Below are 11628 nucleotides of genomic sequence, written 5' to 3'. Positions count from 1 at the left end.
GGGGAGGAACAGTTGCAGCCTGACTGACAAATTCACTTTTCTCTGATGGAACTGTTGGCAGCGCCAGCAACAAAACTGCAAAGGGGTCAAGATGGGTCCCGTGTGCGAGCGAAATGGGAGCAGGGTGTTGGGAATCTGCCTGCCGTGGGTGCCGGGAGGAGCTCAGCCCTTGTAGCTGGTTGAGGCCTCGCTGCTGCAGGAGAGGAGACTGACGGGGACCCTCTGTAGGGGCTGGCCTGGAGAGGAGCTGGGTTTTGTCCTGGATTTCATGGCTGAGAAACCTCCATAACCAGCACTTGGCTCTGGGAGTGCTTCCACGTGTGCCCCTTGTCGCTGAGAAACTGGTGGCTTTTCCTTCAGCCGTGGATGCTGCCCTGTGGATTGGCTGTGTCAGTGGGAGAGGAGGAAATGCAGCTTCCCGGTGACAGGGAGAGAGAACAGCCCCGAAGGCTGGAGCTGAGGTGGCTCAGGGCTGTTTTTGGGAGGGTGTCTGTGCCTGGCGTTGTCCCCTGGGGTTGTGTGAGTGGCACCGGCGGAGGCAGGAGAGGCTCTCAGGCTGCACAGACCAGGGCAGGGGAACAACAAAAACCCAGCCCAGCCTCCGCTGCGGGGCCGGGGAAGGACACGGGGCCGGTGTCCTCCATCAGCCCGAGCCTCGGTGACATTTCCAGTCAGCTCCTGCTGCCGCCTCGGCTGTCAATGTCAGGCGGGGGAGGGGATCTCCTCCTGGAGTGCTTTGGTTCTGGCAGTCCCTCTAATGTTCGAGCTGTCACAACAGGGAAGGTTCCCAAGGAAGCGCTGCTGAACAGGAGCTGGCTGGGCGCCTGCTGCTTCCAGGCTCTGCCCTGAGCCAGCCTGGGAACGGGAGGTACCCGAATCCTGCCCGGGCTGGGCTCCAGGCTGTGCTGGGACAAACGCACAGAGCTCCATCCGCTCCCCTCTGGGTCACAGGGTGCGAGGAGCACGCTGGCACCTCCAGGAGCAGGGACACGTCCCCGCCGTGCCCAGGGTGTCTGGCTGAGGAGCCATCGGTGGCAAGCCCCTGGCAACCCCTTTTGTTTCTCCTCAATGAGAGCTTGCACAAACAATGATGGCACCATTCCTGCTCTGCACATCGATCTGGTGCAGTAGTCAGGCAAGAAGCTGCAATAAAACCCTGGCCTTTAATTTTATGCATGGAGAACTTCTTACCTGCTCTCCCCTCCCTGTCCTTCCCCCCCACAGTTCCTTTTCCGACTGCAGCTATTTTTCCCTGCTGACTTCAGGTGTTTTGTATTCTGCTTAGATCAATAGCAGCACAACGGCAGCGGCTTTCCAGTTGTCACTAGGAAGACCCTGCTGTCAGCTCCAGCTCAGCCGTGCTCTGCCGGGGTTGGAGAGCCCTTGTGCTTCCCTGACAGACACAAAGAGCTGCACAGCAAACCAGGGCTCTATTGATTTTGGTTTTAATTATTATTTTTTAATATATATATATATTTTTTTATTATTTTTATTTTTTTAATCCAGCCCGGGGAAAGCTGTGTTCTTCCCGAGCTCCCGCAGCTGGGTTTGCCTTCCTTGCGCTTGGTTTAGGAGGGAGTGAAGTGTCTGAGCTGCCCCCTGCCCAGGCGGGAGGTGGCACTGCGGGGACACGTCCCGCCGAGGCTGTCAGCGTTGTCCCTGCTGTGTGGCTTTGCCAAGGAGCTGGTCCCTGGTGATATCCTGCTTAGCAGCCTCCCAGCCATCAGCAGGAAGAGCAAATCCATTGCCTAATCCGACAAACGTGCCAGGACCACATTAGCTGATGTGAACATTGGCCCTCAGTCGTGGCTTTTTCACAATCTCTGATATTTATGTTGGCCTGGAGCAAATCAATGCCAGGGTTTTGTTTTTTTTTTTCCTTTGTCGAACAAAAAGTGTTCGCTGAAACACAACCTTTGTGTGCATCTTCCACCCCACGCGCCAAAATGGAATCATAGAATGTTAAGGGTTGGAAGGGACCTTAAAGCTCATCTCATTCCAGCCCCTGCCGTGGGCAGGGACACCTTCCACCATCCCAGGCTGCTCCAAGTGCCATCCAACCTGGCCCTGGACACTTCCAGGGATCCAGGGGCAGCCACAGCTGCTCTGGGCACCCTCACCGGGAAGGATTTCTTCGTCTTATCCAGTCTAATTTCCCCTCCTTCAGTTTGTACCCATTACTTTGTCCTAATAGAGGAAAGCAGAAACCAAAGCACCAGCCGTGGCTTTGCTCTCAAGTGTTTGATTTCCTCAGCTTTCTCTCTTTTTAGAGATTATTTTGTGGATTTTTTTTTTCCATCACACAGCTGAGTGCTCAAGGGGAGTTGCTGTGGCTGGAGGGGGGAGAAGCCACCTTGACAGGGAACTTTTGTGACATTTTCTGCTCCCTTCCAAATGGGAGGACGCCCAGTGGTGGCCTCTCCAAGGCAGGCAGAGGTCACCCATCTCCTGGGCTTTCCCTGGAGGCCTCAGGAGTCCAAAGCTCGGTGTGAAAGCACTGCTCTGTCCTGGAACAGACAGCATCCATGGAGAGACTCAGCCTAACAAGTGGGACAAGGCAGGGAAAGGAAAGCAGCACACAAAGCAGGGAGAAGCCTCTGGTGAAGGAATGCTGGTAAATAACGGGAGCTGCGTTTGTGATGAGCGTCAGAACGGGGTTTGCCTGTCCCCAAACCCAAGGCCACCCCAGCCACCTCTGCCCTGCCTCTGTGCCACGTGCAGGAAGGGGCCAAGGCTGTGGATTTTTATTCCCAACCCCCTGGCACAGCAGCGTGACTCCACAGCTCTCCTGCAGAGCCTTGATGGGAAGCACAGCCACGGCCTCTGCGTGAGGAGGAAATGAGCAGCTTCCAAGGAAAACGTGGAAGGATGCAGAGGTGGAAGGTGGATGCTGGCAGCTCTCCTGCACCCCTGGGGCAGAATATCCCCATCGTGGGCTGGGCTGGGGCAGCCCTGACTGCCCTGTGCTTCCCTCCCGCCCCGTGGGTCTCGCTCCGTGTTCCCAGTGTGTTGTGGAGGGTGGAAATCTGGAATAAACACATTTCTCCAGCTTCCTTGTGTAGCTGGAATTTAACTTCTTAATAAAGCAATTGTTATTTTTCTAACCCTTTGTTTTCCCTCTGCAATTGCTGTCGCTGCTCTGGCAGTTCCTCCCCTGTCCCGGGAGGCTCTGTGGGATGATGATTTCTGCTTTCCGGGGAATTCCAGCTCCCGGCCTTGGGGACAGCCACGGGGTCATGGTGACCCCCAAAAGGGACTGGGAGGGGCCATCCCGGGAGTCCGGGCCCGGAGCTGGGGCCAGACCGGGGGATCTGGGGTGCTGGTCCGGGCTTTGGGGTGCAGGACCGGGATGCGGTCTGGTCCTGAGGTTGGGAGCCCAGTCCCATTCCCGTTCCTGGTCCATTCCCAGTCCTGTCCGGTTCCCAGTCCTGTCCTGTTCCCGGTCTGTTCCCATTCCTGTTCCTGTTCCCGGTTCCCCTGTCCCATTCCCTTTCCTTCTTTCTCGGTGCCGGTTCCCTGTTCCTGTCCCGTTCCCGGTTCCCCGTTCCTATTCCCATTCCCATTCCCGGTTCCCCTGTTCTCTTTCCATTCCCGGTTCCCCCGTCCCGTTCCCGGTTCCTCGGTGCTGGTTCCCCGTTCCCGGTTCTCCTGTCCCGTTCCCGGTTCCCCGGCTCCTCGGTGCCGGTTTCTCGTTTCTGTTCCCGGTTCCCCCGTCCCTGTCCCGTTCCCTGTTCCCGTTCCAATTCCCGGTTCCCCTATCCCGTTCCCGGTTCCCCTATCCCGTTCCTATCCCGTTCCCGGTTCCCCTGTCCCATTCCTGGTTCCCCTATCTCGTTCCTGTCCCATTCCCGGTTCCCCTATCCCGTTCCCCTCCCTGTCCCGTTCCCATTCCCGGTTCCCCTATCCCGTTCCCGGTTCCCCTATCCCGTTCCCGGTTCCCCTATCCCGTTCCCGGTTCCCCTATCCCGTTCCTATCCCGTTCCCCGTTCCCGGTTCCCCTGTCCTGTCCCGGTTCCCCTATCCCGTTCCCCGTTCCCGTTCCTATCCCGTTCCCGGTTCCCCTATCCCGTTCCTATCCCGTTCCCGGTTCCCCGTTCCCGGTTCCCGGAAGCGCTCTCGGCCCGCCGGAAGTGACGCGCTGCGGGCGCGCCCCGGGCATGGCGGCGGCGGAGCCCGGGATGAAGCAGTTCAATGGCGGCGGTGGCGCCGCGCCGGACGCGGAGCGCGGCCGCTTCCCGCACTGCGTGGTGTGGACCCCGATCCCCGTCCTGACGTGAGCGAGGCGCCGGGGGCGCACCGGGGACGGGCCCGGGACGGGACCCCCTCGCCTCCCCCGGGGCCTCCCCTCACCTGTCCCGGAAACCCCCGCGCCTCTCCCGGGCCCCCCTCGCCCCTCTGCATCCCCCTTGGCCCCTCCCGGGTCCCCCCTCGCCTCTGTCGGGACCTTCTCCCGGCTTCCCCCCCGCCCTTCCCGGGTTCTCCCGCTGCCCCTCCCGAGTCCCCCGAGCCCTGCCCGGTCCCCTCCACCCTTCCCGGTGCTCGGCTGCCGCGGGACCCCGTCCCGGGGAGGGGCTCGTTCTCGCCGCCTGGGGAAGGCTCTGTGCCGAACGGGCTTGTTCCCTGCGGGAGCGGAGGGATGCGGGGAAACGTGGGAAGCGTTTTTCGGAGCAAAGGTTTGGCCGCTGCGATGTGAGACCGGCCCGTGCCCCGAGGGGAGCCTCGCTGCGCTGCTTTTCGTGGGTCGGGACTGGATTTGCCTTCCCAGGCTCGGCAGCCAAGTGTGGGCAGGCTCCAGGGAGAACTTGGGAATTTTGTTCTGGTCGTGGGAACGTGGAAAGCTGTGGCGGTGGGGGTTGTCCGGACACAGCGAGGCTTGTTTTTCCACCTTCCTCTTCCCCTCGGGTTCCCATCAGGTGATGTTTACTGAGCCGGGGCTCCAAGTCAGGTAGAAGATGTGGTGTGGGGTGTGCCGGGATCGGGAACGGCCCGGAGCTCTCCTCGCCCAGGAGAGGCTACACTTCCCCTTTTATCTCTTTTTATCTCTTTTTATCTCTTTTATCTTTTTTATCTCTTTTATCTCTTTTCTCTCGTGTCTTTTTTTTCTTTTTTTTTTTTTTTGTTTGCTTAAAATTTTCACCCCAGCCTTTTCCTGGAGGATTTTCCAGAGCTTTTTAACATTCCTAACCCCAGCTGGGAGTGCTGAAGGGAGCTGCCAGAGCCCCTCAGTCCCTCAGGGAGAGAGGAATTAGGGAGATTAGCAAACCTGAGGGTGCTGGAGCATGTGGGAGAGGGTTGGAACGTGACCTGGAGTATTTTCTCTGATCTGCTAGTGATGGCATATAGATCTGATTAGGGAAAGGGTTTGGGATGTAGATCTGCTGATGGAAGGGGGTTGGGATATGGGTCTGCTGCTCCCTGGGGCTGTAAATATCCACCAGGGAGAAGGTCTGTGGAACAATGGCATCATTTCAGGGAGGGAATGCTCTCCCTAGAGCCAGGTGCTCTCTTTTCTGTCTGGAGAGCTTCAATCTAGGTTGCTGTGGAAAGGTGGGCAGGGTGACCTGATTTTTGGTTGCTGGAGTGGAAAGTCCGGTTTTATCCCAAGGCATTTCCTCCAGGATCTGATCTTTGTGCTTGGCTGCACAAAGGGGTTTGTGTGTGTGCCTGGGGCTGGCCCTTCCCTGCCCGGGATGCGTGCGGGGCGCTTTGGAGTGCGGTGTTCCCTTCCAGCCCTCCTGCCCGTGGAGCTGGGGCTGTTCCCTTGGTGTTTTCCCTGTTTCCCGTGTGTTTTCCAGCCCTTGCCTGGCTCTGTCCCGGCGGGGTGAGCAGGGACAAACCCCTGCTGACGGGTCCCCGTTGCCTCGCAGGTGGCTGTTCCCCATCATCGGCCACATGGGCATCTGCACCTCCGCCGGCGTCATCCGCGACTTCGCGGGGCCCTACTTCGTCTCTGTGAGTCCCTCCTGCATCCACACCCTGCGTCAGCAGCTCCTGCTCCCCCTGGGCTCCCTGCCCTGGCGGTTTCTGAGCCTTCTCCAGCTCAAAGAGCAGCTTCGGGTGTTTTCTCCTTGCTGTTGCTCCGCTGGAGCTCATTTGGGGCTGTGATAAATCACGGCTGGTTTGGGGAGGAGAAGGGGAGAATAACCTTGTATTCCAGGCACACCCTGGGTTGGTGTCTGGGGCAGTTGGATCACTCAGCCTGTGAATCCTCCAGCACCATCCATGCCCTGAATATTGTCTTCATCCTCCTGAGACAGTTTTCCTTTATTTTTTTTTTTGTAGGAAGACAACATGGCGTTTGGGAAACCTGTGAAGTAAGTGCTGCCTGTTTGTATCAAACTGACCAACTGCCCTGCAATTCCTGGGGACACACGTGCTGTGACATTGCTTTTCCTGGTGCTCAGCTGCCCTCATTCACCTTGGTGACCGCAGTGTCTCTGCTTTTCAGGAAACCACGAGAAATTAAATCATTTTAGCAGCGTGACAACAGCGTGGTGGTGTTAATGAGCAGAGCTGTGTGGAGCCTTTGTTAGAGAAAAGGAAAAGAAAAGGCTAAGCCATTCTCAGATGAAGTTAGCAGGTGCTCTGAGCAAACAGTGCCTGGCTGTGCTGATGAAGTGATGTCCCTCACATGCTGTCAGTGCTTTGGGCAGGAGAGGGGCCTGGGTTTGTGTTCGGAATGGCTGGGAGGTTCCTTTGGCATGTGGAGCAGTTCAGGGCTGACCCCCTGAGCTCTGTGGTTTCTCTCTCTGGGGTGCTGAGGGTGCTGAGCAGCCTCTGCTTGTCTCCAAGAGCTGGGCTCCGTGCATTTCAGAGGCACCGGATTTATCCAAATCCTTTAAGCACGTGCAGGGCAAGGAGTCGGACTCGATGATCCTTTGCAGCTCGGGAGGCTGCGATTCCACCAACTTCCTACTGGGAGGAGCCAGCAGTGGGGGAGCTGCAGCAGTAGAACAGAGCCAAGGGAACTGTTCTCATCCTCCTAGGTACTGGAAGCTGGATCCCAGCAAAGTCTACGCCACCGGTCCCAACGCGTGGGACACGGCCGTGCACGACGCGTCCGAGGAGTACAAACACCGCATGGTACAGCTCCTGTCCTGCTGGGGGGGGAGGGAGGGAGGGAGGGAGGATCCCCCCAGAGGCTCCAGGGAGTTCCCAGAGAGATTCTGGATACCCCATCCCTGGAAGTGTTCAAGGCCAGGTTGGTGCACGGAGCTTTAAAGTCCGTCCAGCCCAAAGCATTCCACGATTCCGTATCTCTGCGGTGCTTTGACGGGATCCCTCCCCAGTATCTGGCTCCTTGCCACGGGAGTGAGTCCTGTGGCTCTCCACCAGGACTGGAAAACCTCGGGGACAGGATTTCTAATCTCTTTTTGTGTTCCAGCACAACCTTTGCTGTGACAACTGCCACTCCCACGTGGCTCTGGCCTTAAACTTGATGAGATACGATAACAGCACCTCCTGGAACATGGTGAAACTGTGCTTCTTCACACTCCTCTATGGGAAATACGTCAGGTGAGCTGAGGGACAGCCTGCATTCGGCAGCAGGAGGGGCTCTTTCCTTCTCCTGCGCCCTCTGAAGCATCACCTGGCCCATGGAGAAGGGAGAAATGTCCCCTGAAACCGAGGGTGTGTTGCTGGTGGGTGGTTTTGTCGCTGCCTGTGCTCAGGAGTGCTTGGTGGGTTGCACTAGATGCTGCTCCCAAAATACGGTTTCTGGCTGTTAATTTGGAGTGCCTGGAATTTGGGAAATGCTGGCTAAAGCGAATCTCACTCTGTGTTGTCTTCTGGCTGGGTTAGGTCAGAACATAAGGTCACGGGATGGCTTCTCTCCAAGGATTACTGGTTTCCCTCTCCTCTCTTGAGTCTTGTTTACATAAAAACTGGTCTGATTTCCAGCTGCTGTGGAGCTTCCAACTGGAGTGGGGAGAGAAACCCCGAGCTTTCCTTAAGGAAAGGGTTTTGAATCTCCATTTCAGCTCCTTGTGCCTGAAGAGGAGATTCTGTGAGGATTGCCCTGGACAAAGCTCCACTTCTGTAGAGTCTTCCTTGCTCTGGAAGAGCTTCTTTACATGCTTTTGGGCAAGGATAGCTCCAGCTGTCTTGGCTAAACCCACCAGCAGTCGGAGTAACAAGCCCTGTGGTAATGGGGTTTCATTTTCTGTGGCCTCCTGTCACCGTTCCTATCTGTGGAGGTGTGAACTGGGCTTCTCTTTGGCTTCCTTTAATCTCGAAGGAGACTCCAGCCCTTTTGTTTGTGATATATTTATTGTGGTCCCGATTGAGTCTCAGTTTTTAACACTGAATTTCCAGGGTGGGGTGCATGGCAGTGCCAGCAACAGGTAACAGGCGTCTCTCTCCCTCTGATTTCTCCAGTTATTCCCCCGTCCTTTTGCCCCTGCTGATTTCTCACGTTTAAACCTTCCCCCCTTTCCCTCCTGCAGCATAGGGGGGTTTGTGAAGACCTGGCTGCCCTTTGTCCTCTTCCTGGGGGTGATTGTGACCGTGGTTCTCACCCTCCACCTGCGGTGATGGCAGCCCTGAACCCCCCCAATGCCTGAGCACACAAAGGAAGAAACTGTGACTGATCCAGCAGGATGGAGGCCTGGGACTGTGGGAGCCTTTTCCAGGGAAGGTGGCAACCCCACTCCATCGTGACAGCTCATCTTTGTCCCCTGGAGCTGGCTTCTTTTCCTCCTGTTTCTGTTCTGTCGATGGTGTCTCTCGGTGTCAGGGGTCTGGAAGCTTCTGCTCTCTCCCTTTCTGCAGCTGGGGAGGTGGGAACGGGATCAGGAGAGGAGAGCGGTGGGCACCTTTGCTTTTAGTGCCAAGAAAAGCCTCAAAGCAAACTCTGCCTCCTGCACAAGCAGATACACCTTGGGAGGGTCTCTCTGATCGCCTGCTTTCCCTCCTCTCCATCAGATGCTTCCTCAGATTCCCCGGGTCTCCGTTTAGGAGCTGCTCTTTTCCCCGTGGCACACCTCTCCAGCAGCACACATTCCAGAGGGAAAGCGTGGGGTTCTGCCTGCGAGGATGGGAGCGATGGCCCCCAGCAGTGGCAGGAGGGAGCTGAGGTGGGACGCTCCTGAGGGACGCTCCGTGGCAGGGCCAGCTCCCCTGGTGCTGCTGCTGGGCCTGGAAAGGCAGGAAAGCCCCGGGCTGGCTTGGGAAGGGCTCATGGCAGGGTGCACCCCTTCAGGAGCCTGCTGCAGTGTGGGGAGGCAGCCCTTTATCCCTTTCAGCTTGTGCCAGAGAAAATAGGGCTTCCCTGCTTCTCCTTGGGCTCCCGGTTGCTAAATCTGGCGCTGCAATCCTCACAGGGCGCTTGTTCTCCCTTTGATCCCCCTGCTCTGTGTCTCACGGGCGGCAGCTGGGACAAAGAGGCTGAGCCTGGGGCTGGAAAACCTCTGTGGGAGCAGCACCTGAGCCTGGAGCTGAAAAGAGGAGGTGAAGGGCCTGGGAGCTGCCCGTCTGGCTGGGCTTTGCAGCAGCAAACTGGAGCAGTGGATTTCTCCTGGCTGGTCCCGGGTGGTGGTTGAGGAATGGTTTAGGGAGCTTTGGAGAGCACCCCTGGGCACAGGAGCTGTGCAGGGGTTGGTGTAGGAGGAGGGTTGTCCTGAGTGCAGGAAGGGAGTTTGGATGTGACCCAGAACCTCTTCTGCAACTGGGTGGGTGCAGATTTTGGGGGGCTCTGAGCCAGGGGGAGTTCTAAAAGCAGGCCTGGCCGAAGGGTCTTGTGCAGCTGAGCAGGTCCCTGCTGACTGCAGAGGGGCAGAGGAGCTGTTCCACTCACACCTGGAAAACCAGCTCATTACTCCGGTACCTGTCGGATTCCAAGGAATCCATTCCCCGAGTGCTTGTGGCCAGCAGGAAAGCTTTTCTGGGGTCCCTGCCACGTCTGCAGCTTCCTCTGACTCTGGAGCCCGCTCACTGTCAGCCTGCTGGTTTTCACACCCCTCCCCTTGTGCCTCTCCCTCTTCCCAGACTCCTCCAGCCAGGTGGGAGGGTTGGACCTTCCTCTTGAGCCCGTTTCTGTCTTTTCCCCTTTTCCTCGGTCACTTTTAAATCCCCTCCTCTGCCTCCTGCTCATTTTCGTTCCTGTGTCACCCCACTGTGGCCTTCCCCATCTACCTGGAGCTGAAACGTCGCCGGGGCTGTTCTCTGCACGCCTTCCCTTCCTGTGCCGAGAGCACGGGATGGAGGGTGCTGGGCCTGCGGCTGCTTGAACGCCGAAATCCTCATCAAAGAGAACCGGGATGAAAGGACGGAGTGTTCCAGCTCTGTGCTCCGCCCAGGAGCCGCTGCCCAGGGCGAGCCAGCCGGGTGGGAGAGGGGAATGCTTTCCCTGTGTGTTGATTCCTTGGAGTGCCCGGCCCCGGGGCTGGATCCACCCTCAGCAATAACCTCGAGCCCCCCGGCCCATCCTGTCCGTGTTTTATCCACGAGCTCTACAAGAATTGCCAAAGCTGAGACTTGGGGGTGTCAGGGGGCCCCTGGAGTTCCAAAACCCCGCTGTAAAATTCCCTCTCGTTTGCTCCTGATGCTTTTTACCAGAGCGGAGTTTGGAATGGCGAGGGCGAGCCCCCATCCCTCATCCTTTGTTCCCTTCATCTCTGCGGGGCGCTGGATTTCTTTGTAAATATTTAAACTCTGCTTCTGTGGTTTCATAATCCCGACGGCAGGGAAATAAACTGATTTCTGTGGATATCTCCAAGTGCTGCATCTCCTCCTTCCTCTCAGCCAAGAGCGGGGTTGGGATCAGGATCTCCCCTGCCCCACGGGGCCCTGGCCCCTCTCCTGCCCAAAGGAGCCGCATCCTGAGGCTCCCACACCTTTGGCGTTATGACCTCGCCCTTTTCCCTGCTCCAAGGAAAACTCACACCCCTGCTGTGTTTGGGGTTTGGGGGGCAGGAGAATTCCCCATCCCTGCAGTGCAGGAAAAGCCTGTGGGATTCAATGCCGGGTCTCGATGCCTGGGCAGGGGCGGCCAGATGTTCTGGGGTGGGAGATGCTTTTTTTTCCAAGGTCGATTCCCTTCCGCTGTGAACAGCTTCCCTTTTGTCTCTCCTGTGTCCTTTTTTCCTGCTTTCCCAGCTCCTTTCCCTTCCCAGACCCATCTTCCCGGGGGAGGGGACGCCTGTCCTGGCCCTGGGGCTGCTGGAAGCAAAGATCCAGACTCATTTTCCCCTCTCCCAGCAGGATCTGCTGCCTGGACTGAGAGCAGGCAAAGCTGTGCCCGCTGACTGCAGATGCAGCCACTGATTTTCTGTTCCATCTGATATCCAGAGGCTGGAGCTGGTGGGTGGGGGGGAGTCCATCAGCCTTAAAATTCGCTTGTGTCCAAGGCCAGGGGATTTCATGGTGCAGCCATTTTATGGAAAACCACCTGGATCCTCCCTCTCAGCCGCTCCGGGCAGGCAGCCTCAGCTCCTGCAGGATGCCAAGCGGCTGCGAGGGTTTTATCCCGCACACATCTGTCGCTGGAAGGCGAGGTGAGGATGCCAAAGCCCCCGGGACCGCAGGGGACCCTGCCCGCCTCCCAAGCCTGGCAGGATTTTCCCAACAATCTCCTGCTGCCGGGAGCTGCGGGGAATCTGAGTGCGTGGGAGCTGAGCCGAGGGGTTCAGA

The 11628-nt window shown here is 57.7% G+C and overlaps 1 protein-coding gene across 1 annotated transcript; it reads left to right on the top strand.

The window, feature by feature from the left end:
* The first annotated feature begins 4146 nt into the window (after positions 1–4146).
* On the top strand, positions 4147–10714 carry TMEM222 (transmembrane protein 222). The gene is made up of 6 exons (XM_040086378.2): positions 4147–4273; positions 5868–5952; positions 6283–6314; positions 6987–7083; positions 7385–7515; positions 8445–10714. Exons 1-6 carry the CDS (start codon positions 4158–4160, stop codon positions 8530–8532), a joined length of 549 nt encoding a protein of 182 aa, XP_039942312.1. The 5' UTR covers positions 4147–4157; the 3' UTR covers positions 8533–10714.
* The last annotated feature ends 914 nt before the right edge of the window (positions 10715–11628 follow it).

Source organism: Hirundo rustica, chromosome 25, assembly GCF_015227805.2.
Source record: "Hirundo rustica isolate bHirRus1 chromosome 25, bHirRus1.pri.v3, whole genome shotgun sequence".
Taxonomy (NCBI): Eukaryota; Metazoa; Chordata; class Aves; order Passeriformes; family Hirundinidae; genus Hirundo; species Hirundo rustica.
Note: the sequence above shows the minus strand (reverse complement) of the source record. Positions and strands in the feature narration are given on the sequence as shown.